We start from the raw sequence: 27,760 nt of genomic DNA, 5'->3' as shown, positions 1-27,760 counted from the left end.
ATGCGCCTCTCTAAAACGCTGGTCGACATGGACATGGCCGACTACAGTGCCGCGCTTGACCCGGCCTACACCACCCTGGAGTTTGAGAACGTGCAAGTGTTGACCATGGGCAATGGTAGGTGTGGGCAGCCATGACCGGGCGCGGAGCGGGTCTTGGGCATTCTGGAGTAGGAGTGATGGACAAGATTGGTTGACCCTGTAGGGGGAAACTCAAGTGTTGCCTGGTTGAAGCCAGGGTGCCCAGATACCAGGAGCGGGGACATGCTGGAGGAAGGCGGGTCGGTGGGCGGGCGGGCAGGCAGGGGCAAATTTCCAGCAAGTCCACTCCAGGTCTTGGAAGCCCCTTGGAGCTCTTCCTGCTTGGTGTGCGGCTTGAGGGCAGCAGGGTGGCCAGCTTCCTCTTGGCATCCAGCTCCCATAACGCACCCCAACGCGGTCCCTTCTCCAGCCCCAAGACCTAGATCCAAAGAGATGAAATGGTACGCCCCGACCCTGGCCTTGGCGGGAGAAGGCACAGCTGCATTTCAGGTGTCCTTGGGGCTCTTCTCTGGGTGGCCCCCAAAGCTTGCCGGGGCAGCCTGGTTACTTGCTGAGAGCCCTCAACTCGGCACAGTGCAGGCTGCATGCATGACCCCTTGATGCACACAAGCCCTGCGTCCCTGGGTGGGTATCTCCCGGTCTGTGGGCACGCTCGTTCCTGCCGGCAGACATTTGCATGGTTGTGTCCCTCCGTCCATATCCCGTGGGCATTTCCTAGGTATTTGTCTCTTGCTCGGGTCTGTGCGTGTGTGTGTGTGTCCGGGCACCTGTGCGTGTGTGTAACTGAGTGTTACGCACGAGTCGTGGATGTGGACAGCGTGCCTGTGATTTCTGGACATAGGTCCGTTGGCGGGCATTCTGTCACTGCTTCGGATGACATGTGTCCCTCTTCTGGACTGCAGGGAGCGGGTGGGGTCCATGCCGTGACCCTATGCAGACAAAACGTGTGGGCTCCTGACATTGCCGTTCCCCCAAACGAGACTCCCACTGGCTATGTGGCCACTTGCCTCCGAGCGGGTTGTGGTGGCCTCTGCACCTTGGAGAGGTCTCTGCGTCCCACCCAGCACAAAGAGGGGGTGGCCGCTTCTCCTCCACCAGGCGAGGCAGTCGCCGCGGGCCAAGTTCAGCCGTGGCTCGGAGCTGAGCAGTAGGGGTCCACCCGTGGCTGCTTGGTTCTGCAGCGTTCAGCCCAGCTAGAAAGAGGAAGCAGCGACCAGGCCGGCGGTGGGGGTGGCGGGCACTAACCGCTGTGGTCCAGCTCATCAGAGTGTTTGCCCACTGCTGGCATCCACTCACTGTGGCCTTGGGCACACCTCCTGCCCTCTCTTGGCTTCTGTCTAGTCTACCTACAAAATGGGCTACCTCACCCACTGCCTGCTGACCAGCCGGCTTTTAGGAATGCCCAGGGTCACAGGCTGGCATGGTAAACAAGGGCACTGTGCGTGGTAAACATAGGGTGTTGTGTGAGCCTGCAGGGACAGTGTGTGCTGTCCCACGCCTGGCCAGGGCCCAGCCCCTCACCCCCCACCCCTCCAAAGCCTGTGTCCCCAGCTCCCAGGAACTGTGTGCTTGAAGCAGAGGCCAAGTCCAGCCTGGCACCTGGGTGTCCCCAAAACAGGACCGCTTCTGGTCCCGGAGCCAGTGAGATGTGGGTCAAACGCTGACCTCGGTCCTTTCGACCTGTGTGAGCTCTGCTCCTGCCTCTCCGGGCCACCTCAGTTTCCTCATCTATAAAATGAGGATACATTGTCCTGTTGCCTGCCACCTACCCCCCCACCCCCACCCCGTGGCTGAACAAGGACATCCCTGAGTCCTTCCCATGGGGGACTGGTGCCAGCCCCCATGCGGGTGGTCAGTAAGAAGGGCTATGTCCTCAGAGTCCGAGAACTGGAGAGGTGTTCAATGTGCATACTCAGAACTGGTGGCCCCCAGGCTTCAAGGGTAAGCCCTCCCCAGCCCTGCCCCCCATTCAGAAGCAGCAACAGCAGGGGGTCCTTCCATCTCCGAGGTGCTGAAGCCACCTTAAAATGGGCGCCTGGCCAGAGAGGCTGCCAGCACCCCGGTTCTTCCTGCGCTCAGCAGCAGAAGGCTCACCCCTCAAGCATCAGTGCCCACCCTGGAGGTGGAGGATGGAGCATGACGTGTAAGAATCTTCCGTCGGCCTCTGACCAAATGGCCCAAACCTGTGGGGTGAGCTCGCCCTGGGCATGTGGAGTGTTGTGGGGTCGGCTCAGCCTGGGTGGTGTCCGGTTGACCAGTGAACAAGGTGAGGACGGGCTTAACCCAGCTCACTGCCATCAAGTGGATGCCAACCTGCAGCAACCCTGTGGGACAGACTAGAACACCTGCGGGTGTCCGAGACTGGCGCGCTTACGGGATTCTTACTCACCTGTGTGCAGCGGTTCGAGCTTCGCTGGTTGGGAGGGCTGTTTTTCACCACATTGGCTGGGGGCTGCCTCTCTCCTGACCCCACGGTGCTGTCTTAGAGAATCATAGCCTCCTTTCAAACGTGTGATTCCTGACAGGAGTGGGGCGCTCATAAGCAAGGTAAGCACGGCTTCCTTGTGCTTATTCACTCATCTGTGAACTATTTCACATCTGTCGTGAGCAGTTTCGTGTGTTTTTGACCATAGTAAGTAAGCACAAGTCAGTCCATGCTTCCCTTGCTTACTGGGTACTCCACCCCAGCCCTGGAGGTCAGGGATGGGTGTTAGGAAGTAAATTCTCCCGGGGGTGGGAATGAGGGGGTGAGCCTAAGGGAGAAAGGGCACCAGAATGGCTAACAATTACCCCCGAGTCTGGGAATAATTCACCAGGCGAGGGGACCACAGTCCTGAGCATACTTGAAGTCCCAGGAGACCTTCAGCCGGCGAAGGCCAGAGAGAGATGCAGCTGCGTCCTCTGGTGCCTGGCCGCAGGGAGGCTCAGCGCTGAGCGGTTTCTTTTGCAGCAGTGATTTTTGTCATGGACACTGATAGCTATCAATTCACGACATCCCCCTCACGGCCCTCGGGGTCACGGTGCACCATGTGCGCCCATGTGACAAGCACGGAATCTCGGGTTGGAGACATGAACTAACTCAGCCACCGCCACAAGCTAAGAAGTGGAGGAGCCGGAATTCGAACCTGGATATAAGGCCCCCCGAGTTGGTGCTCTTAGCTACAATCTGGGCCTCTCTCCTGTTTCCTTAGGACTCTGCCGATGGGTTTGGGGCGGGGGAGTCCGGTGGAAACTAGTGTGTAACCATGTGGGGAACATGCCTGTGTTTTTTCTGGGGAGATGGTGTACAGCTTTCTTTCTGTTCCTTGAAGGGTCAGGCCTTGGTGGAAGATTTGCTTATTAAAGAATATTAATAGAGGGTTCAGATACTGAAGTTAAAAAGGGAACAAAGAAACAAGCAGAGCAGTCAAACGGTCCCATTTTACAGCTATGGAAACTGAGGCCCAGGGAAATCTGAATTGAGGACAAAAGGCACTTGCCCAGGGCACAGGCAAGTTCACGTCAGGATGGGCACCAGCAACCAGGAGGCTTGGCACCCAATTCAAGATCTCGTTTGGCATGCTGCCTCTTACCCCCGCTCCTCACATCTCTACTGACCTAGTACCGCTAGACACGGGGGAAAGACGAGGCTTTCTACTCCTGGAAAGAGTTCCAGTCTCAGAAAACCACAGGGGCAGTGCCACCCTGTCCTAGGGTGGCGGTGGGTCAGAACTGCCTCCATGGTGGAGAGATGGGAGTTTTGGAGCACCCCTGGGACAGGAGATCATTAAGGAACTTCTCTGCAGCATCATCCCGAGTGTGGCTCGGGGTTACCGCTTCTGACAGGGAACATTTAAGGAGCACCCGGACACGGGGCCCTGACCCTCCCAGGCAGGCAAATGAGCACCTGTCCTCAGAGCATGGTCCCTCTGCTCCTCACTCAGCCCAGGTCACTCAGTGAGACATGAAGGGCAGGACTTAGATGGGGGCGCGAAGCTAGGGGAAGGGACATCTTGATCCCTCCCACACCTGGCCCACTTTCCCACCCTGTCAATCAGGGGTCTCCTGGGGTCACCTGTGCCCAAGGAGGTGCCCAGATTTTCATTCCTGCCCAGAGGAGCCCCAGTCAGTGGCCAGCACCGTGGAGGAAAGCAGACATGCCCAGACCATCCTGTGGACTCAGGGTAGAACCCACCCCAGCTTAGGGATGTGAAACGGAGGCTCCACATGGCCAACTGACGGGGATGGCAGAGCCCAGGAAAGTCCCTGCAGTGGTCGCCCTGGCTTCTGAAGGGCCACAGCCCAGAGGAGGCTCTCGGCCTCTCCTGAGTCCACGCTCCCCTCTCTTCACCCCCAGAAACATCCCCGTCTGAAAGTGCCAACCTCAACGCGACCAGCAGCCTGGGGGTCAGTGCCCTGTGTGCCATCTGTGGGGACCGGGCCACGGGGAAGCACTACGGGGCCTCGAGCTGTGACGGCTGCAAGGGCTTCTTCCGGAGAAGCGTGAGAAAGAACCACATGTATTCCTGCAGGTGAGAAGTGTCCCCCACCTTACCCCAGGCCTTGACTTCCCCAGCTGGGAAGTGGGTGCGCTTGGGCTAATGCCCCCTGGGGTCCCAGAGGCATCTCCCCCTCAAGGCTTCCAAGGCCCCCTTAGTTTCTTAGGCCTTGAGGGTCCAGAAGAGAACACCTCGCCAGGGAATCCCATTCTCTGCTCATCGAGCTGTGGGCTGCCGTTTATTGAGCACTTACTGTGTGCCAAGCACAGTGTAAGCCTTTGCACACATTACCATGAGGAATCCGCCCAGGTGGCCCCATGTTAGGATTCCCACCAGAGCACATGAGGAGCCAGGAGGCTTTGGATTGAGCCTCCTCTGGAGCCTCAGAAGGTGAGGGGTCCTCCTCCATCTGGGGGCCTTTTCTGGGGCAAATGGGAACCCGACCCCCAGAGCTTTCTACCCACCAGGTTCCCTACGGCCTCAGACATGCTTCCTGCAAAAGCTCCCCAATTCTGAGCAACAGCCCCAACAGGCAATAGCAGCTGCCCAGGTACAAGACTCGCCAAGCTCTTGGCGTTGACTGTCTGGCTGGTGCCTGCGTAGACCTCTCAGAGGTGGTTTCTGAGATGGTTCTCATTTTATGGATGAGGAAACTGCGGCTAGGAAAGGGCTCAGAGTGTACCTGAGGTCAGAGGTGGAATTAGAGTTGACATTCAGGGCTCCTCCCCGGCCGTGACGCTGCACTGCCACTACCTCATTGAACCAGGCCCTCTCTGGATGCTGGACTTCTTGAGGTGTGATGGAAATAGCAGGGCCCCGGGGCTTCCAGAGGCTAGGATTCACTCCAGCTCTGCCACTGACTAGCTAAGGGCCCAGGAGCCCATGTGGTGCCTCTCTGAACCTCAGTTTCCCCATCTTTTTTAGTAGGTTGGAGTTGACAGCCTGCCCAACTCCTGGTTCATTAGGTGGGGGACCCCTGGGAGGAAGGGTGGGAGGAAAGGGGCTGGGGGTGGGGGTGGGGATCAATCAGATGGCCAGGGTCCTAGTTTCTTCCTGGGAGGGGAAAGGCTGTCCCTTCTCCACCCAACCATCCCGAGCCCTCCCCAGGTTTAGCCGGCAGTGCGTGGTGGACAAAGACAAGAGGAACCAGTGCCGGTACTGCAGGCTCAAGAAGTGCTTCCGGGCTGGCATGAAGAAGGAAGGTGAGCCCGGACCGCCCCACCACCCCACTTCCCTCCCCGCACCCACAGCGCCCCGAGAGTCATTTACAACTGCGGACACCACTTTATGACTGGGCAACAGGTCCCAGGGCCACTGGCTAATGGCTGAAAGGAGGGTGGGGCTGGGAAATCTGGCCACAGGGAGGGGCTGGGCTTGGTCCTGAGAAAGATTCGGGGAGATAAGCGCCCACTCTCAGCTCCTCTTGGAAGCAGTGGGCAGGCCACCCTGCCTGCCTTCCCACAGTGACTGTCACACCTCAGGCCGGAAGTGGAAGGGGAGGCTCTTACTCCGGGTTTGGAGTAAGAGACCAGGGACACTCTAGTCCTGAATCTCCTGCCCCAGCAACATCTGCCCCCAAAACCTTTCCTCCTCATCCTTCTGTGCCAGGGAATGGTTTGCACGTTCTAGAAAAGCGGGACCCAGACTCCAGGCTTATCCTAGGTGATGGGAAGAAGGAGACATGAGCCTTGGAGCTTGCCCCGCTCCTGCTACCTATCCCTGGCTGGCTGGTGTCCGTGTGAGCACATTCCTGTCTCAGCTTGGTCCTGTGTGGCTGCCACTGTCAAATACCCCCCTTCTCTTTCATGGATGAGGGAAAGGAGGTCCAGACGGGTTAAGCAGCTTGCCTAAGGCCCCACAGCTGACCAGTGGAAGACCTGAGGTTTGAACCCTGAAAGTTTAAGACTCAAGTTCAGAGCTATCTGGACAACACTTATCTCTTGGCCCCCGGGCCCCAGAAATATGGAAAATTGCTTTCAGCCAGAGTTTATCTAGGACAAATCTCTTTCAACTGCTTCTCAAAGAAATTTGAGTTCATTTTCTAACCCCCCTTGTTTCCTTCTGGGGCCCTGGTGGCCTACTGGTATTGGGCTGCTAACCGCAAGGTCAGCAGTTCGAAATCATCAGCTTGCTCCGCAAGAGAAAGACAGGGCTTTCTACTCTGGTAAAGAGTTACAGTCTCAGAAACTCACAGGGCAGTTTCTATCCTGTCCTATCAGGTCACTGTGAGTCAGCATCGACTTGACTCAATGGCAGTGAGTGAGTAAGTCTTCTCCCTGCTGATCTCCTTGCTCCCAGCTCAGGGACTGGCCCAGGCCTCCACTGCCACCTAGAGCTCTGCCACCCGAGCCAAGCCTAGTCCTGGACAAGCACAAACCCCAGACACCCTATAAGCAGGCACCTGGGACCCAGGTGAGGGGAGTACACCTGGCAGTCTTCCTGTCCCCTGACTGCCTCTGAGCCCATTTTCTCTGCCTACACCTTTGGAAATACTTTCTGGGTCCCAGCTCTGGAACGTGCCAGTGTGAGGGGGTGAACCCTGCTGGAAGTCCTGGATCTGCCAACCCCAATGAAGGAATGGATGGCCCCCAGATCTCAGGAGTTCTCAACCCTGTGATCTAAGGGCCAAGGTTTCTCTGCCTGTGGTCAGTGGTTCGATTGGTCCAGTCGTCTAAGACGTAGAAATTCTGATTGTCCAGAGGTATTATGCTGAGAGTTTGTGTCCAAGAGAAGGAATCCCTCCCATTGAAATATCAGGCCTTGAGGCAGGCAGGTGAGGAGATGGGTTGCCAGACACGCTGAGCAGACGTCTCCCTACCTGGATGGACCTGCGGGTGCCCAGTCATTTAGATGGCCCTTGTTACATAAATGCAGACTCGTTGGCACATGTGTAATGTGGGGGCGTTTCTGTCCCTCTGGGCTCCAGTTCTGCCCTCTATAAGATAGTGCCTGTACAGGTAACAAGAGCACCAAGGATATATGTTTGCTCTCTGACCTGCCACGGAGCTAGCCTAACTGTGTCAGGTCTCCTGGAAGTGGGTGGAATCCCAGTTCATTCAGCCCTAAGTTGGCCTTGGAAATAGCTGTTTGCCTCCTGACCAGGGCAGTGACATCACTCCAGGAGGACAGGGAAGCGGCTGAGAGCAAGTGAGAGCAGGCTAGTCATCTCACACACTTGCTTCTGGGGCTGAGCCAACCTGAAGATCATGCCGCATGCAGCCTCCTGGGGCTGAAGTAGCAAAGTCTTCACTTGTTGCCAAGGTCAAGCTCTGGGCAGTAAGGTGATGGCGGCCAGTTCGACCCAAGTCTTCCAGAGCACCGGGATGGCCCAAATGCTTAATACAGGCAGCTGCTAACCAGGCGGCTAGCTCTTCAAGACCCTCCATAAACAATGCAGGAGGCCGGCCTGCTGAGTCCGAGGTCTGTGGAAATCGCCAGGAAGCACAGTCCTGCTCCGACAAGTAGAGTCACCAGGGGTCCGAATCGTCTCTAAGACATGGACTTTACCGAGGCCTATGGTGTAGTGGTTACACATTAGGCTGCTAACTTCAAAGTTAGCAGTTTGAAGTTACAAGCCACTGCACACTCTCAAGATGAGGCTGCCCACTCCCATAAAGAGTCTCAGAAGCCCCACAGGGCAGTGCTACCCTGTCCTATAGGGCTGCCGTGAGTCAGAATCAATTCAATGGCAGCGAGGTTGCTTCGCTGATCAGACAATTAGGGGGAGATTCCAGTTCTCTTCCTTGCTGCCTTTAGCAGGGTTTGGGGACTGAAACTCAAAGTCGCCTCTGAGGGCAAGAACGTGTGACCATCCCTTAAATGGAGGCTTTCTCCACAGAAGGGGAGCCTGAGTCCGGGGAGGGGATGGGAAGGGTCAGGACCAGAACACAGGTTCCCCAGGGCAGAGCCAACACCCAGTTCTCTGGATTGAAACAGGGATCAGGGATTTTATGGTCTAGACTCTTCTCAACTTTCTCTTGACCTCAGTAAAGGACTCCAGGCGCCCCCCCACCCCCACACCCCCGCCCCAGGCCTGTGTCTCAGCCTGAGAAGCATTCACCACAATGGGCAGCAGGTGCCCTGGGCGTCAGTGAGCCCAGCGGTAGGCTGAGATGGCTTCTCTAGCACCAGAGACTAGGGACACCTCCCTGGACCTCAGCCACCAGGCCCCGGCTCAATCCTGGCATCTGAAGTCCAGCCCAGGAAGTAGGGTCAGGGGTCAGAGGTACAAGAGGTGCGGTTGGTGGTGGACCAGGGCTGGGACCTACCCCCCATCCAGCCTCCACCCAGGGGCCCTCAGGGAAGCCCAGCTCATCCTCCTCTCTGCCTCTTCCCCACCGGTTAATATTCAATAGGAGTTACATTAGGTCCCCGACCCTGCTAATACTGTGCAAACATTTGGAAAACATCATTCCGTGACTGAACTCGCGCCGGCGCTGATAAGGCCGGCCTAACCTTGAGGAGCCTCCTCGCAGCTGCTGACAGCAGCCCTTTTATTCTGCCGGCCTCTGCCCCGCGAGGCGCCCAGTGAGGGCGGGCGGCCCGGCAGGCCCAGCAGCTACAGGAGGGTGTGGACAGGTGGGGCAAGTGGCAACCTGGCAGGAGCTGTGCAGGGTGGGGTGTGCTGCCAGTGGGGGCTCAGGTGGCCTGGTGGGGAGTGGGGAGGTCTCTATGGAAACCCCACTGACCCCTGGGCTCTGTTGGCGGCATTTGACTTTCTGGTCCCTGCCCCCCGGCAGGTCCATGCAGTCAGGGGCAAACTAAAGAGCAGGGAAATCAAACGGTTCCTTGGGGAAGAGGGTGCTTATAAGAATTAGAACTCCTTCATCCACTCGGCAAATAGCGTCAGAGTCCTGACTGTGTGTCAGGCACAGTTCTAGACCGAGCTACAGCGTGAACTGGAGAGACGAGACCCCACTGTGTGCTCTTTGGAGCTTCCTTCTTGCACCGAGAGAGAGGCAGTTCACAAGCAAACAGCTATATCCAGGTTACTTGCTTAGGAGAAAAGCCAGGTCCGGGCAGCATGAGAGGGAGGGTGGGATGTCATGTTCCAGGGTGACCTCAGAGAGGGTGACATTTGTGTGCCAAGACAGAGTGAGGCAGTGATAGGTTGGAAAGGATGCCATGCAGTAGGACAGCAGCTGCCCTGGGAACAGCACCTGGAGGGAGAAGGGGCCGAGGCATCTGTGGGCCAGCTGCCATTGTGGTCAATTGCCATTAAGTAGACTTCCGGCTCATGACGACACCATGTGACCAAGTAGAACCACCTCCTCCATGTCAGAGACACCACAAAGGAACTCTGGTGCCATAGTGCTTACAAGTTGGGATGCTCACTGCAAGATCAGCAGTTCGAAACCACCAGATACTCCTTGGGAGAGAAAAGGGGACTTTCTACTCTCAGCAAGAGTTACAGTTTCAGAAACCCACTGGAACCGTTCCACCCTGTCTCGTGGGGGTCCCTATGCATCAGTATAGATTCACTGGCAGTGAGTTGGGTTTGGCTCTGGAGGGGACACCAACTCAAGGTCGCATCAATGATTAATGTGTCCAGCTGTTTTCTGACCAGTTGGAGATCTTAAGTCCACCCAGAGGTGCCTCAGAGGAAAGGCCTGGCAGTCCATAAAATCTGCATTGAAAACCCAATGGGACACAGTTCTACTTGCACACATGTGGGGTTGCCAGGATCTGGGACAGATCCCGTGGCAGCCAGAGGGGAAGCAGTGAGCTGGGCCTGCCTGAATCCTGAGGTTAAGCACCAGGGCCGCTTGGATAGGCCAGAGGAGAGGCCCGCTGGCTGTGGGCCTGTTTTATTTGAATTGCTGACGGCATTTGCTGGTGGATCTGACGTGGGGTGTGAGAGAGAGGAGACCAGGAAGACACCCAGGCTTTTGGTGGGCGAGGCGGGAGAGCTTTCAAAGAGCCAGGCTAGGGAGGGTAGCAGACCTGGTAGGGATGGGGAAACAGGCCCAGTGGAAAGGTGGGTCCCCAGGAACACAGAGAGCAGATACTAGGTAGGAATCCAGGGTGCCCTCCAGCTTCCGCAACAGCTCCTGTCCATCCTGAGACAACAGGGCCTCGTGCATTGCCAGGGACCCATGTGAGGCCATCTGAGGTCAGTGCTGGCTTGGCTTTGGACGGCAGTGAGGTGTGGGGCCCTGGAAGACACAGAGAGAAAAAAATCCCAGCAGTGGAGGGGTGGGGGGGCGCAGCTCAGCATTGCTCTCGCTGAGAGGGTTAAGCCAATGCCCTGACTGCTCCTGCTGGGACCCTCATGCCCGACTTTGGTCCCAGTGCCCTGAATGGTCGCTGTGTCGCCCAGAGCCATTTGTTTTGCTTGTTTTACACACTTTCATCTGGAAGCAAAGGGACCCTTTTCTGAAACAGGTTGAAGGCTGCCTACTCAGTGTCTAGGACCCACTGTAAGCCTTCTGGCAAGCCATCACTCTCAGCTGCCAGCCACGATGGGTGCATCACTCTTACAGCCACCATATGTGTGTGTGCAGGTGGGGGGTGGGAGGATCCTGGTGTCTGGAAACTTCTACCACAGGCCAAGCTGGACGCCATCTTCTCTCAGTGCCATGTTCTGCTCTGGGTCTGCCCCCTATACACTGTCTCTCCAACCGCTGAATCATTTCTTTTTCTTCGGAACAAGCTTGACAACTCTCTCTGGGCTAGACAACCCCCTCTACCCCCACACACCTTGAACTTCCCTCATTCTTCACGAGTTATGAGTCTCCTGCCCCCAGCCCCCTCCTCACTGCCCTCTGTCTCCTCACAGCCGTCCAGAACGAGCGGGACCGGATCAGCACACGCAGGTCCAGCTACGAAGACAGCAGCCTGCCCTCCATCAATGCCCTCCTGCAGGCCGAAGCCCTGTCTCAGCAGGTACTGGGTTGACCACCCCTCTGGATGTTCCTGCCATTTAGAGTGTGCCCCCATCCCCCATGCTCCCCAGCCAGGCCCTGCAGCAGCGGGTGGAAGGGCCTTGGGTATTTAGAAGGGAAACTGAGGCTAGAGACAAGGTGCTGCCAGGGCTTCACTGCCTACTTTGTAGCGAAGCAGAACTTGCACCCAGGTCCAGAGGCCTGGTACACTTGCTAGTTCGTCCTGCTGCCTGCACATGCAGGTCAGGCAGAATCCTTGCTCTCACTGAGGCCCTGTGATCGGCTCGGCACTGAGAAGATGCAGTGTGGGACAGGGGCTGCACGCAGGCTCAGCCACGCTTGGCTGTGAGACCTTGAGAGAGTCACAGCTCCTCTCTGGGCTGAGATTTCTTCACCTACCAGATGAAGTTAAGCATTGTCCTCAGGGCCTAAGGGAATCCTAGGGGTTCTAGGGAGCTGGAAGCGGGGCTCCAGGGGACAGACCACAGAGGAAGACCCACAGGAGCCCTCCTCCCTCGTGCCAGCCTCCTCGGCATGCCACCACCTGTCTGCTCTGCCCTCGAGCTTCCTTCAGAGCTGGGAAGGCACCCAAGGTCCAGCACCCCATTTTCCAGGACTGAGGGTGTAGGGGGCAGCTGGTCATTCTCTTTGTCTCCAGATCACCTCCCCCGTCTCTGGGGTCAACAGCGACATCCGGGCGAAGAAGATCGCCAGCATCTCGGACGTGTGTGAGTCCATGAAGGAGCAGCTGCTGGTGCTGGTCGAGTGGGCCAAGTACATCCCGGCCTTCTGCGAGCTGCCCCTGGACGACCAGGTGGGCGAGGCAGCCCCTGGCAGGGGACGCACAGGGTCCTGCTGGCCCACTTCGAGGGTCCCTGTGGAGCCTGGTTCCGTTTGACTTATCAAGAACACGCAGAGTATCCACCAGGGCCTGGAGCTCTGTTAATGACTTTGCAAATATTAACCCATACAACCCCTCCAATGGCCTTCAGGGCAGAGGGGGTGTTATGATTAGCCCCATCTTACGGGTGAGGAAACGGAGACCCAGAGAGGTTAAGTAACTCATACAAGGCTCCATAGCTAACATCCTGCAGAGCTGAGACTGGGCCCCAGCGGGCAGCCTCCCAAGTCCAGTCTCCTAACCACTGCGGTCAGGAGCTAGCTCCGAGGCTGTGTGAGCTTGGACCATTACTTCCTCTCTGGGGCTTCCGTTTGCTTATCTGTAAGGTGAGTGTGGTAATGTCCCTTCACTGTGCTGCTGAGAGGCCTGGGTCCCATTGCTATGTGACTACCTCACAGCTGTACATTGGAGCATCTCCTTCCAGAGCCAGCCTCAGGTTCTTTCCTGGCTTCCCACCAAGGTGGTTGATTCAGCCTTTTATCCTCCAAAATGCATTCATGGGGGGTAGCCAAGGATCCCAGAGGGAGAATGGGGCTGGACCAGGGGAGTCTGATGGCTGAGCAGTTTCTGAGATTCCGGATACCAGCTCCAGCTCAGAACAACCACTAGCCCCCCTGCAGACCTCCTCCCCGTCTGCCAAAGGGAGCTAGCTTGGGTCACCTTTGAGCCTCAGAAAGTAGCTCATGGGACCTGGGGAGCAGGTAGCCCAGAAGCCGGCTCAGGGGGTGCTTACTTACATCACTTGCACATTTGCAGAAGAGACTGATGCTGCTGCTCTGTATAGTATTAGGAGCCCTGGGGCGTAGTGGTTCTGCGTTGGGCTGCAGACCACAAGGTCAGCTGTTCGAAACCACCAGCCACTATGCAGGAAAAATACACTGAGACTTTCTACTCCAGCAAAGAGTCACCATCTTGGAAACCCACCGGGGCAGTTCTACCCTGTCCTATAGGGTCGCCGCAAGTTGGCTCCGACTGGATGGCAGGGAGGTTTGGTTTGAATTGGCATATTAAAGTTCCCGAGAAGTCCAACCATCTAGACAACTGCTGAGCTTTGAGGGCCCCGCACTCTCCAAGAACACTCAGCAGCACCCTACAGGGGTCACTCACACTGATGCTGGCAGCTGGTCCCCTGCCTCTCGGCTCCCATCCACTTTGGAGAAATGGCAGGGCAGGTATTTGGGCCAGGTTGCCCCTGCCCTCTCCTCTGCTGCTAGGCCCTGGCCCGGGTCCCCTCTGCTGGAGATCCTGTATTAATATTTAATCAGCTCTGGTCCTTCCCAGGGGCTTAGCAGGACAAGACACCCCCTAGCTGAACAATTGTTAACCTCGATTTCCCACTCAAACCTCCCTGGCTGAGGCTCAGAGCATTCTCAGAGAGCAGTGAGGGGTGGCCAATAATGTGGGACAATCATTAACGCCCCCACAACCACCCCCAGAACAGCCTCCGTGTCAGGGGGCTGAATCTCAGAGCAGGGGGTTCCTGGCTCTCGCTCATGGATCAAAAGGAGCCCACCTTGGCTGGGGGACAGCTGGAGGATAGGGACCATTGTCCTCCAGAGGCCATCTCAAAGCTATCCCCCAAGGAGTCAGTGCCTCAGCTTGTCTGCTGGCTGCTCTGTTTTGGACATCGATCCCTAGTCACCTAGATGGTTGGATATGATCAGAGAAGGGGATGGAAGCCCAGAAAGGGTAAGGGACTTGGTCAACGTCACAGAGAAAATTGGCCACGGAGCTGGGCTTGTGGTCCAAGTCTCCCGCCTCCCAGTGTGAGCGCCCTAGACTTGCCCCCCCCCCCCCCCCCCCCGGCTGCTGCTCTCTGTCCAGGTCATGGAATTCACTCCCATCGATTCCAACTTATATCGACCGTTAAGGAAAGGGGTCCCCAGTTCTCTTCCTTGTCTGTCATCCTTACAAGTTCTAACTACGGGGGAAAGGGGCGAGGGTAGTAGCTGCTCAGGAGGAACTAGAGGTGGAGAGAAAGTCAAGAAATATGTTCATCCGCTCATCCGTTCAAGGAGTCCCGGCCATCACATTCAACCCAACAAAAAACTCCCCCAAAGAGCAACTCTGTGGGACTGAGAAGAGACTTGCGGACAAGGCCTTGTGGATAAGATCCCTGAGGCTACCAGCCTGTCCCCAATGTTGACCATCCCACCCTTTGGTTTTCTTGCAAACTTGAAAGTAGGTGGTTTGGGGGAGGACTCCCACCTCAGAGTTCCATCTTCCTCCCAGTCGGCCTTGTCCTCGCTGCCGGGAAGGGGGTCTGTCCCGCTGAACCCTCCCATCCAGAGCTCACACCTTTGCCTTGGGAAGGCCCATCCCGGAGACCAACATCCCCGTCCAAGTCCTTCTGGTCCTCTCGGAATCTTGTTGGGTGCCGTTCAACCGGGTACGACTCTCAGCGACCCTGTGTACAGGCGAACAAAACACTGCCCATCCTGCGCCATGCTCGCAGTCACTACTGTGTCTGAGTCCACGGCCGCAGCCACCGTGTTGGGCCTTGTCCTTGAGGGCCTTCCTCTTTACCCTGACCTTCTACCGAGTATGATGTCCTTCTCCAGGGCCAGGTCTCCTAATAACGCCATCCAACGTACACGAGGCAAAGTCTGGTCGCCCTGGTTTCTAAGGAACATTCTCACAATACTGCTTCCAAGACAGGTTTCTTTGCTCTTTTAGCAGTATAATTCTTCGGTCTCCCTTATTCAATGGCCAACCGTCACATGCATAGGAGGCCACTGGATGTACCATGGCCTGGGTCAGGTGCGCCCTAGTCCTCAGAGTGACAGCCTTGTTCTTCCTTGCATTAAAGAGTCTCGTGCAGCAGATTCGCCCAAGGCAATGAATCGTTTGATCTCTGGGCTGCTGCTTCCAGGAGCATTGATTTGGGGTCCCAGCAAGGCCACGACACTCTTTTCTTAGAGGATTTGGGTCTGCTTGACATTGAGTTAGAATCCATCCTGAAGGCCGCACTCTCTGATCTTCCTCAGCAAGCGCTTCAAGTCCTCCTCGAGTGGCTGATGCTCTGGAAATCCTCTGGACCTGAGCGCTCCCCCACACAAGTGCACAGCAGAACCAACCAGGACGTTTGTGGAATGCAGATTCCTGGGCCCCACCCTATGCTGACTAAATCAGACTCTCCGGCAGTAGGGCCTTAGACTCTGCTAACTCTCTGGCGCTGGGCCATTGGTAGAGCTTCAGGATGCCCCGTGGGGTGGGAGTGGGGCGGATCTCAGACCCTCTAGACCCTCCAGAGCAGTGGTTGGGAATGGGTTTTTTTTTTTTTTTTTGGACATTTATCACGTCATTCAGGGGCCATACGAAATAATTAACTTAAACATAGCCTGCTGTGTTTAATTAACCTTTAATTAACTCACCCTTCATGTGATGACAAGAAGCGCAGGTGGCATCGTGCCTACGCACTGGGCTGCTAACTACAAGGTCAGCAGTTCAAAACCAGCAGCTGCTCCGTGGTAGGAAGAGGGGCTTTCTACTCTCATTAAGAGTGACAGTCTCAGAAGCGCACTGCGGTTGTTGGTTCTCGCCTGTCCTACAGCGTTGCTGAGCCTCGCTGTGCACTCAATGGCAGTGAGCGGTGTGCTGTGCTGAACGTGACGAGGGCTGGAACTGCTCTCTGGGGAGCGGGGTGTGATGTGAGCTGGTCAGGAGGATCCCGAGGGCCGGAAGTCCTCCATTCCTGCTGTAGAGATCTGATGCCGACCCCCGAGCCTCTGCTCAAAAGAGACACTCCCAGAAGGTCGCTTCCTGGACCCTCCAGGCACACAGACCATCCAGAGAGGAATGGCTGTGCGCGCCCCACCCAGGGCCACAAAACCCCAGGCAGGACCCCTGAGGCTTCCCGGCTATGAGCCCCGTGTCCTGCCTCCTCCTAGGTTTCTCCTTGGGCCTGGCAACGTCTTCCCGGGTCCCTGAGCTTCCAGGGCCCCTGGCTAGGAGAGGCAGGCAGCAGTGCTTTGAGGCCCACTTGGTGGATAGGGCAGGAGGAGGCCGCTGAGAGGTGTGTCCAGCTGACTCCCTGGGGCGCTGAGTGGCCAGCATTCCTCCCAGGGGTGCAGCTGCCAGAGCCTGTCCCTCTCTCTCTCCCAGGTGGCCCTGCTCAGAGCCCACGCCGGCGAGCACCTGCTCCTCGGAGCCACGAAGCGGTCCATGGTCTTCAAGGACGTTCTGCTCCTGGGTGAGTGGGGGCAGGGGCGCCTGTTCCCAACTGAACACCCCCCGGGCCCCAAGCCAAACTCAGCTCACTGCCGTCAAGTTGATTCCAGCTCATATCAACCTTAGTTCAGGGTAGAACTTCCCCTGTGGGTGCGTGAGGCTGTACATCTTTACTGGCGCAGTCTCGTCTTTCTCCCACAAAGCGACTGGTGGGTTTAAACCCCCAACCCTTCGGTGAGCAGCCCAAAGCGTAACCACTCTGCCACAAGGGTGCCCTGGAAAGCCCCCTTGGATGCAAGAGTGGACATTTCCCAGTGATGCAGTTATGGAGAGAGTTAGAAGCTCCAGGCTGCCAGCGGGATAAAGGTCTGGCAATCAGCCCCCGAGGAGAGTACAGTGAAGGGAACCCCACGGGCAGTTCTAACCTGTCACATGGCATCAAACCCCAACTCCATCGCACCCAACAGCAAGCATTCGAGGTCGAGCAGGCCGGGCTGTCCCCAGATCACCCGTGCCTCCTGGAGTAGGGACGGGAGGTGGACCTGGGATGGCCCATGTCCCCTGGGCCGAATTTCAGATGCATGCTGTGTGCCAGGTCTTAGTCTTATTCATTAATTCGTGAACTACAAATCAGGAGAGCACTATTATGCAGCTCTTGTCACCGAGGAGAAAATGAAGGTGCAGAGAGACTAAGTATCCAAAGTTGCCTGACTGTGTGTGGAGAAGTTCAAGTTTGGCCTGAGCCCTTAGCCTTTGGTGGCTTCTCCCAAGCGGCCCTTGATGGCCACGAGTCTTGTGAGTTGTGTTTGGGGATGGCGCTTGGGTGATGAGGAAGGAGTCGAGAGAGAAGGCTCCTGCCGCGGTGGGTTGCCTTCAAGAAAGCCATTCCCTTCATCCGGGCCTCAGCTGCCTCATCTGTAAAATGGGCAAGCCAGGCCCCGTGGGACCTTTCTCCCTTGGCAATGGCAAAGGGCACACCCAGGCCCCAACTAGGGCAGAGTGCTAAGCCCAAGGGTGGCCATCCATCCCCGCTTCCTCTCGCCCCACCCAGGCAATGACTACATCGTCCCCCGCCACTGCCCAGAGCTGGCGGAGATGGGCCGGGTGTCCATGCGCATCCTGGATGAGCTGGTGCTGCCCTTCCAGGAACTGCAGATCGATGATAATGAGTACGCCTGCCTCAAAGCCATCATCTTCTTCGACCCAGGTACAGCCACACCGCCTCCTTCCCCTCCTCCTCCTTCCCCTCCTCCTCCTCCTTCCCCTCCTCCTCCTCCTACCTCTCCTCTTCCTCCTTCCTCTCCTCTTCCTCCTTCCTCTCCTCTTCCTCCTTCCTCTCCTCTTCCTCCTTCCTCTCCTCTTCCTTCTCCTTCTCCTCCTCCTCCTCCTTCCCCTCCTCCTTGCTGGTGCTCCTGCCCTCTGTCAGTGTCTCTTACTGTGCACACAGAGCCAACAGCCCGACTCCTGCTTCTAGCGGCCAGAGTGCTTGTTTTCACTGGGTCCCTTTAACAGATGGGTAGAATCGAGGCTCAGAGGCCTGGCGGGATGCTTTCCTTCCCTCCAGCCCTGCTTCTCCCTTTCTCTATCTATCTATCTATCTATCTATCTATCTATCTATCTATCTATCTATCTATCTATCTATCTATACACACATATATATATAATATTTTTTCTCTCTTCTTTTACCTTTTCTTCAAAAAAAGTCTACTGAAATAATAGCTGCACATGCTAAAGCATGCCAATAGCCCCACCCCCATTCTGCCCCCACTTTCCCAGCCCAAGTCTCTTTCCCAAGGGATTTGCCACTTCTAATTCTTTCTGCTTTTTTCCAACAGCTACCACATCACTATAAACAAAACGCTGAGCTCTACTCTCTCTACCTCTCTCTCTATATATATCTCTATCAATCTCTGTCGTTTCCGTTTTAGGTCGTAGTTCCCCACTATGCTAGTTGAGAACTTTGGTCTATCCCCATTCCTTTCTCTTCTCTCCAATCCTTCCAGTATATGTTTTATTGCTCCATCGGGCTGTTAACCAAAAGGTCACTGATCCCACCCCATCAGCTGACAGTCCCCACAGGAGAAAGACAGGGTTTGCTCCCATCAAGAGTTCATCTCTGGAATCCACAGAGGCAGCTCTCCCCTTTCACTCGGCTCAGTGACAGTGAGTGAGTGAGTGAGTGAGTGAGTGAGTGAGTGAGTGAGTGAATGAATGAGTGTGCGTGAGTAAGTAGTGAGAGAGTAAGGAGTGAGTGAGTGAGTGAGTGGTGAGTTAGTAGTGAGAGAGTTGAGTGAGTGAGTGAATGAGTGTGAGTGAGTGAATGAGTAGTGAGTGGTGAATGAGAGTGCAAGGAGTGAGTAAATGAGAGAGTGAGAGGGAGAGGGAGTGAATGAGTATGTGAGAGAGTAAGTGAGTGAATGAGTGTGAGTGAGTGAGTATATGAGTGTGAATGAGTGAGTGTATGAGTGTGAGTGAGTGAGTGTGAGTGAGTGAGTGAGTGAGAGGGAGGGATTTGAGGGAGGGAGTGAGTGTGAGTGAGGGAGGGAGTTGAGGGGCTGGAGGGAAGGAGGTAGGGAAGCAGGAGTGAGTAGGAATTGGCGTCTGTGCTCATGATTTCTGTCGCAATGAGCTGCCCACTTGTGCCCTCATTACTTGCCCTGCCCACTGCAGACAGCAGTTCTAACTCCTTCCTTAGCAGGACATCGTCTGACACCCCCACTTTCCCTCGGCTCCTCCCACTGTTCGTCCCTGACTCTGGCCACCTGCCCTGCTGAGAGCCCGGAGGTTCCATCTTTATGGAAAGCCCGGTCTTCTCTCAGCATCGAGGTGTCTGCGCCCAGGAAGCGGGCTTGCTTCCTCTCCCCCACACGGATGAGAAAGAGCCACTGTGTGCCAGGGGGGCCTGCTTGCTGGGACCCCGCTGGCAGAGGTCCCTCTCGAGATCACAGTAATAATGGGGAAGATAGTAGTCTGTTGCCAGGGAGACGGTGACCCCATGGGTATCAGAGTAGAACTGTGCTCAATGGTTGATTTCCTGGAAGGAGGTCACTAGGACTTTCTTCTGAGATGCCCCTGGGTGAACCGAACCCCCAACCTTTGAGTTAGCAGCTGAGCATGTTAACCACAACCAGGGACTCTAGGGTATATACTGACGGACAGTCTCGATACCTTATATGGATGATCAATAAGATCTCATAGCATAGTTCCTGGCAGGGAGGACGGGCCTCTCACTCGCCGCACGTTGCCGAAGAGACACTGAGGCGTAGGAAGATGGATCAGCTTCCGGAGACCACACACGAGGAAGTAGTGGAGATGGAGCTTGAATCTGAGGCTGTGTCGTTCTGGTCACCACAGGCCAGTCCCAAATCCGAGGACAGTGAGATGTCGGGCCTAGTTCCACTCAGTGTGTGGCCAGGCTGTGCCCACTGCAGTGCTGGGCAAGCAGCTCAATGAATGGGCGGGGATAGCATTCCCGAGGGGGTCAGCAATCTGGAAGGGCAGAGGTCGGGGCCCTGGCATGCTTTCAAGTTGATCCTAACTTACAAGCGCCCTCCAGGACAGGAGAGAACTGCCCCAGAGTTTCCTATGCTGTCAGCTTAAGGGAAGGCGTCTGCCACCTCTTTGTCTCTTGGAGGCCTTGGCGGATTCAACCCGCTGCCCTTCTGATTAGCAGGCAAGCACGTAACCACCCCACCACGGGGGCTTCTCTGGATGTAGTCTCACGCCAAAACCAAACTCCCTGCCACCGAGTCCGTCTGACTCCCAGCGGCCCTGGAGGACAGAGTAGAGCTGCCCCTGTGGGTTTCTGAGACTGGAAGTCTGTACAGGAATAGAGCGCCTCATCTTTCTCCGGAAAGGTGGCTGGTGCTTTTGAACTGTTGAACTTGCCTACCTCATAAGCACTCATTGGGCGCTTTTGGCCAGCCAGGCAAACGCTGGCCAATCGATAGGTCTGGTTTGCATGGCTACAGCTTCTCGGAACCTCTGCAGTGGCCAAGGAAATAGGCTGAGAGCCGATCTTAGAGGTTGCCCACCCAGTATTTAGCCCACCACACCGCCAGGGCTCCTGGGCAGGTGGTGGGTGGTCATAAATGTTGGGTGACCAATGATGGAGTACACCCTGGGAGAGCCCGGGGCGGAGAGTGGGGTGAAGCTCTCTTTATGCACCACAGTCTGTTTGTACAAGGACAAAGTGCTGCCTTCACCAAGATTGGGGTACAGCCCCCACTGAGCTCCCTCAGGAAGGGATTTAGCAGAGCCAGGCTTCCATCCTTCCATTTCTCTCTACGTCCCTTTGTCCGTTCACTTGTGAAACAAGCATGGACCACCGCCGGTGGGAAGCAGATGAGACCTGCCCCTGCCCCTGAGCTCAGCGTCTGATGGACGTGCCGGGTGGGAAGTGGTGACAGGAAGAGCCACAGTGCTCTCTGGACCTGGGGGCTGTGCACAGTGTAGACGAGGGGGCTTTACCTGGGGGCCTGAGGAGATGGGAGGCAGGAGCCAGGCGAGGGTTGGCGGTGAGTGGGGACAAAAGATTGTTCTAAGGTAACAGAACCCATGTGGGCTGAGGTCAGGAAGGTGGTGTGGGCACTGCCTGTGTGACCTGGGCAAGTGCTTTCCTTGTTCCGTGCCTCCGTTTCCCCCAGTGTAAAATGAGGAGATTGACAGGTACGCTCTTGGGAGCTGGTCCCGAAGCCTGGCCCTTGAGGCCAGCCCCTATCACTCAGTATTAAATGACACAGCAGGAAGCCACCATGAGTGCTGTGTGCCCTGGGGGTTCCTCAGCCTGACCCTGCAGAGGACTTGCAAAGTGACCCCCTGTCTGGGCCCCAGGAGTCATGGAGATACCCCACCACACCCCCAATATGGAGGTCTGGATCTGAACCCCCCAGATGCTCCAACCCTGCTTCCTTCTGCCACAGACGCTAAAGGGCTGAGCGACCCAGGCAAGATCAAGAGGCTTCGCTCCCAGATGCAAGTGAGCCTGGAGGACTACATCAACGACCGCCAGTACGACTCGCGAGGGCGCTTTGGCGAGCTGCTGCTGCTGCTGCCCACGCTGCAGAGCATCACCTGGCAGATGATCGAACAGATTCAGTTCATCAAGCTCTTCGGCATGGCCAAGATCGACAGTCTGCTGCAGGAGATGCTGCTGGGAGGCCCCTGCCAGCCTCAGGAGGGGCTGAGAGGTGGGCAGCGGGGGCAAGGGACCACTCTGTGCACACCTGCGCTCACCGCGCAGTCACCAACCTGTCTGGACCTCACTTTCCTTGTTTGGAACATGGAGACAGTGGTGCACTTGTTCAGTCACTGTTGGAAGTAGGAGATTCATCAGGGGACAGGTTCTCTGTCCAGCTGGAGAGAGAGAGAGAGAGAGAGAGAGAGAGAGAGAGAGAGAGAGAGAGAGAGAGAGAGAGAGAGAGAGAGAGAGAGAGAGGAGTAGACAGCCATCAAACACAAAACAAGCCAAACGGCCACAGGTTTTGACATAAACAGGTACAATGATGGAGAGTAAATGGAAAGGGGCCTCTTTTGATAGCTTGGCCAAGGAAGACCTTTCTGAACAAGTTGGTGAGTTTTGCTCTAAGACAGCGGTTCTCAACCTTCCTAATGCCGCGACCCTTTCATACAGTTCCTCATATTGTGGTGACCGCCACCCCCAACCTAAACCATAACATTATTTTCGTTGCTACTTCATAACTGTCATTTTGCTACTGTTATGAATCGGGTGACCCCTGTGAAAGGGTCGTTCGACCCCCAAAGGGGTCGCGACCTGCAGGCTGAGAACCGCTGCTCTAAGCCCGGATGGAAATGAAAGGATGGAGGATATTCGTATGGAGACCCAGGCACAGGAGATGTTGGTGGGTTGAGGAAGAGGTTGCCATGGGAGAATTTGTTTGAGATAAAGATGGCTATTTGGGCAGAAACAAAACGATAAAGACGTGGGCTTGCAGACCTGGGCAAAAGTTTGGGTTTTTATTTATTGTAGAAATGGTGAAACCAGTGGCCATCAGACTAAATGTTTGGGGAAGATCACTGTGATCATTGGCTGCGGAGTAGACTTCAGGAAGGCCAGAGTGCAGGCAGGAGACCATTAGAATGGGTCTGGCCAGGTGAAGGGTGATGGAGGCTTGGCCGGAGGCGTGACTGGGGGAATGGAGCTGCAGAGAGAAGTTTGATAACCTCTCTTGGAGGGAGAACTCTCAAAAGATTTGCTGATTAGTTGGAGGTGGGGAGTGAAGGGAAGGGCAGATGTCAAGGGTGACACCTAGCATGTCGCTTTGAGCAACCAGAATGGCGGCAGAGCTCTTCGCTGAGAGAGGGTGGGCTGGTCGATGGTGGTGATGGCGGTGGTGTGGACCAAGTTCATGATGGACTTGAAGTCAACTTGAGATGACATCCAAGTGGACTGATATTGGTTATCCAAGTTGTGTTCGATAGCTAGGAGGCCATTGCTCAAACAAGAGCTGGGGTTCACAATGAAAGGCAGCTCCCAGGTTTTCCAGGGGGTAGAAGCGAGGAGAACAGGGGACACCGTGGAAGGAGATGGAGAAAGACTAGCCAGAGTGTGAGGAGAACACTCAGGAAAGGGTAGTCTATCAGAACCCAAAGAAGAGCATGCCTTAAGGAGGACGGCTTAATCAACAGTGTTAGATGCCGAGCAAGGCCGACATTGGATTTGGCAATGGGGAGGCCCTTGGTCGTTCATTTTGTCAGAGCGCTAGGGGAATGCAAACAAGACTGAGCGTGTCTCAAAGTGAGCGGAGTGAGTGTGGGAGGGGGGAGTGCGCAAGTGCAGACAGCAAGGGTGGGCAAGGCTTCCTTCCACTGGTGACACGCTGACGGAGTTGAAGTTTGATTGCAAGGGAAGGATTCCGCCAGTGGGCTTCGGAATCTGGGCTGAGCAAAAGGAGGGATGCGGATGAGGTGGAGATGTGTCGAGTGGGTTCAGCAACCTGCTGGGTAGCGAAGGTACTCGATGTGGAGAGCTGGAAGGGTGGGAGGTCAAATCCAGGTGAAGACATTTGAGTTAAGATTTCAGAGGGGTGCAGTTCGTGGGGAGGGATGGCCTGGCAGAGGGCAGGATCTCTCAGCCTCAGAACGGCACACAGGCCTGGATGATCTTCTATGGTGGGGACCGCTCTGTGGATTGTAGGCTATTCATCAGCTCCTACTAGACAGTAGTATCGGACCCCAGGTCCCAATGTCTCCAGACATTGCCAATTGTCCCCTGGGGTGGGTGGCAGCAAATGACAAAACCACTCCTGGTGGCTACACCACGGGTCCAGGGTGTGGCCACGGGAATAGGGCAGGGGCGAGGCAGAGGGAAAGATAAAATCACTCAAGGTGCCAGGTAGAGTTTCCAGGTGCATCTTGAAGGAGTCAGAGAGGGGGAGGAAGCAAGCGGACAGTGAGCCCGAGACTCGGTGGGCAGCAGAGGTTCCTGTGTAGAGTCCCTAGGTGGCTTCTTCAAAGGAGGTGGAGAAGGAGACGTTTGGAAATGGTCAGGAAAAGGCAGAAGTCCTCACCTGCCAGCCTCCCTTCTTTCAATAAGTATTGACTAATTAGTTTGACTAATTAGTGTATGCCAGGTAAATGGCCGGGTGCGGGTGGAGGGGGAGGATTTGGTGAAGAAGATGTGGAAGGAACCTCTTCTTGGAGCTTAAATCCGGCAAATCATCACCTGTGCAAGCAATATATCACGACAATGAAAACGACTGCTCAGTTGGAAGAAGTTGGTGCTTGATGGGAAAATCACTGGGTTGGAGTGAGACAGCGCCTCTCTGAGGAAGTCACACCTAGCTCTTATTTGGCAGAGAAGTGGGCAGGCAGAGCTTTAAGGCGGAATGGAAAACAGGACTTGGTGATGGGTAGGTGTGGCCATGAGCACAGGATTGTGTCCAGGTGTGTGGCTTCAGCACCTGGACAGTTGTGCTGTCACTTGGTGCCCATGTCCTTCTGTGGACCAGGAACACCAACTGAGTGAGGAGGAGACCTCACGCTCTTTGAATCCTTCTGGACATGCTCTGAGCCCCACCTACTTCCCCATTCTCATCAAAGCCCCATTGAGCACCTGGTCCCAGCCCAGCCTGGGGAGGCCATTTGAATAGAGTGACTAGGAAGTGGAGAGGGCATGACCCCAGGCTTCAGACTTCGCTGGGTGTGGTGGAGACAGCAAAACGGTTTGTTTCCCCAGTGACTCCATGAGGGAAATCCTTCCAGAAGGTTCCCAACCATCTCATCAGTAATCTAACGCCCTTGATTTTTGGGGAAGTGAACTCCACAGTGGAACCAGCTCATGTCCCGGATAAGCTCCGGAGTATGTTTAGGAGCCCTGGTGGCGCAATGGTTAAGCACTTGACTGCTGAACTCAAGGTGGGTGGTTCAAACCTACCGGTGCTCCATGGGTGAAAGGGGTGGCAGCCTGCTTCCATCAGGACAAGTAGCCTTGGGAACCCACTGGGGGTCAGTCTGCCCTGTCCTACAAGACGGAGTGGATTCGATGGCCATGGGTCTTCTTAGAGCACTTTTATATATGACAGGGGCTTCTCAACCATACATGGTTGACCTCTTGGGTTGGATGAGTCTTCACGTTGAAGACAGTCATGCACCCTGCAGGATTATGAGTAACATCCCTGGCGTCCACCCACCGGATGGGAACATCTTCCTGCTCCACACCCAGTCCCCAACAGTGATGGACAAAAAATGTCTACAAACATTAGCCAAGCTTCTTCTCGGGGCAAGATTGACAGGAGGAGAGAACCATTGCCATAGGATAACTCGCCTAACTCTCATCTCAACCCGGTGAACATGAGATTATCACAAATCAGGTATCATTGAAATTAGGATGAGGAGTTTACGTTCTATGACCAAATAAATTTGGAAAAGAAAATGAACCTTCCAGTGTCTTGTTAGCTCATCTGTAAAATTGGGATAATGATGAAGAATTAAATTATTTAAATCCATAATATATATTATATATATAAAGCCCACAAAGCTCTGTAATACAGTGCCTGGTGCATAATGGGTACTCAGTAGTCAAATAGCTGAACTAGGTGTACTTTCCAGGTTTCTGCTAGCCCTACATTTTCATTACATTGTCATATTTGTGAGCAAATCATACCCTATATGATATTATTACTCCTGGACACAGCTTTGCTTTGGGAACAGTTACTGAATTCTAGACACTGTGCTAGACCTCAAAGCAAAAAGGAAATTTACACACAAGCACCATGTCCATAGACAGAGGGAGTAGCTTGTCCCCTAAACGAGGTTGCAGATAAGTGACTGGGAATTCAGAAGAAGGAGGGATTGCTGTTGTGGGGACACTCGGGAGAGGTTTTCTAAAGGAGAAAACACCCGAGCTGGGTTTGGACTTGTGAATGGGTTGAGGTGTGGGGAGGGGAGAGGAAGGGAAGGGTCTCTAAGGAAAGGTACAGCTGCAGGAAGAGCACAGTCAGGAGAGGACAGGGAGCTCCTAGATGCGGGGAGAGGGCCATTGGGCTGGAGCAGAGGCTTGAGAGCTGAGGCTGAACGGTTAGCTGGGACAAAATGATTGGTGACCTTGGCTGTCAAGGAGCTTTAAGAGTCATGGATTAAATCCATCACAGTACTATGCAAACCATACACGACTGGTCTTCATATTTACATAATCGCAAAGCTTCCTTAGATAATTTTCGTTCCTTTCAAATCACTTTTGCTCTCTGGGTTTGCTGGATCCTCTGTAAGGGTAGGAATGGCAAGTCCCAGTTTACTAGCCCAAGAATAATCAACCAGTGGGTACTGTCAGTGACGGATGGGCGGGTTGGTTGGCCATTCCCGAGGAAGATGATGGCTCGAGGTCTTGGGTCCACATCCAAGATCTTCCCTTCTAATCGAACCTCCTCTTCACCCACAGGGTCCTCCGGTGATGCACCTCATGCCCACCATCCCCTGCACCCTCACTTGATGCAGGAACACATGGGCACCAATGTCATTGTTGCCAACACGATGCCTGCTCATCTCAGCAATGGACAGATGTGTGAGTGGCCCCGTCCCAGGGGGCAGGCAGGTGGGCAATCTGGGAGACTACCCAGCCAGGGGTGAAGATGGTTATCAGAGAGAAGAAGCAGGAGAAGGTTGGGTCTAGTCGATGGAAACTCAGACACACCCATGCTCTGTGGTACAGGCTAGGGAGTGAGGGATGAGTGAGGTTGGTGATCTATTAAGGCTCTCTCTTCAGAAAGGCCGTCTATTGAGGTAACTGACAGTCTCGACTGAATATAGCTGTCCCTGGGGTGAGGCAACCTCCTGGGTGAAGTTGCTTTTGAGTGAAGATTTTCATTGGGTGAGAATTTCATTAGGAGATATTTACCATGAGGTTAAGTTGTCCAACTGGGTGAGACTACGTATCCATTAGACAACTTGCTTAACTTGTTCACTGTGTGAGGACATTCCCTGAGTTAGACTATTCTCTTAGGTAAGATGTCAGAAGAGTGAAGAGGTCATTGGGTCAAATTCTTCAAAGAGTTAAGATGATCCGTGGGATGTGCTCATCCTCCTGAAATGAGATTTCGTTTCATTGAGATTGTTCATTGAGAAGGTTGCCCATTGCCTGAGGTGGTTATTGGGATAATGTTGTCCAAGGAAGTGAAGCAGGATAATTGGATCAACGTTACTCTTTTATGGGATAGTTTCTGTTGCTAATCTTTGAAATAGCCAAGAAATGGTATATTCAGAGCCAGTTAGCCCACTTTGGGGTTTCATCGATTATTGCTCCTTCTCCAAAGAAAAGGTATTCTTGTCACATGACTCTTGCCTTGGAGAGAGTCAGACGTGGGTTCTGGGTAGAAAGACGTAGCCCAAGTCTCCATCTCGAATAGTAGGGGCCCCTGGGGAGTTGAAAAGGCATGGACGAAGGAAAGCCCTGACCACCCCAGCCTGTTCTGGGCACAGCCTTTTAAACCTCATGAGATTTAGTCTTGACCATGTGGGGCTCAGAAGGTTTGAATGGTAGGAGGTTTTAGGAGTGAACTAGTTTAGGTCTTTCATCCCAAAGACGAGGAAGCCAAATCTCAGAGAGTGGGGAGAACGCTTTGCTTACTTCCCCAAAGGGCAGGGATTCTGAGCACCCCTGTCTCTTTGTCCCTCCAGCCACCCCTGAGACTCCACAGCCCTCTCCGCCAGGTGGCTCAGGGTCTGAGCCCTACAAGCTCTTGCCAGGAGCCATCTCCACGATCATCAAGCCCCCCGCTGCCATCCCCCAGCCAACAATCACCAAGCAGGAAGTCATCTAGCAAGTCGCGGGG

General features: G+C 55.0%; 1 protein-coding gene across 2 annotated transcripts; it reads left to right on the top strand.

The window, feature by feature from the left end:
• Positions 1 to 27,748, top strand: HNF4A (hepatocyte nuclear factor 4 alpha). Of its 2 annotated transcripts, none has more exons than XM_075527765.1 (10): positions 1 to 115; positions 4,376 to 4,550; positions 5,625 to 5,719; positions 11,296 to 11,402; positions 12,060 to 12,215; positions 16,407 to 16,494; positions 17,524 to 17,679; positions 21,395 to 21,631; positions 26,371 to 26,493; positions 27,606 to 27,748. In XM_075527765.1, exons 1-10 carry the CDS (start codon positions 1 to 3, stop codon positions 27,746 to 27,748), a joined length of 1,395 nt encoding a protein of 464 aa, XP_075383880.1. The 2 variants fall into 2 exon arrangements, with proteins under 2 accessions (XP_075383880.1, XP_075383879.1); XM_075527764.1 differs by having other exon boundaries at positions 26,371 to 26,523.
• Positions 27,749 to 27,760: the final 12 nt, after the last annotated feature.

This window comes from Tenrec ecaudatus, chromosome 12 (assembly GCF_050624435.1).
Source record: "Tenrec ecaudatus isolate mTenEca1 chromosome 12, mTenEca1.hap1, whole genome shotgun sequence".
NCBI classification, from domain to species: Eukaryota; Metazoa; Chordata; class Mammalia; order Afrosoricida; family Tenrecidae; genus Tenrec; species Tenrec ecaudatus.
Note: the sequence above shows the minus strand (reverse complement) of the source record. Positions and strands in the feature narration are given on the sequence as shown.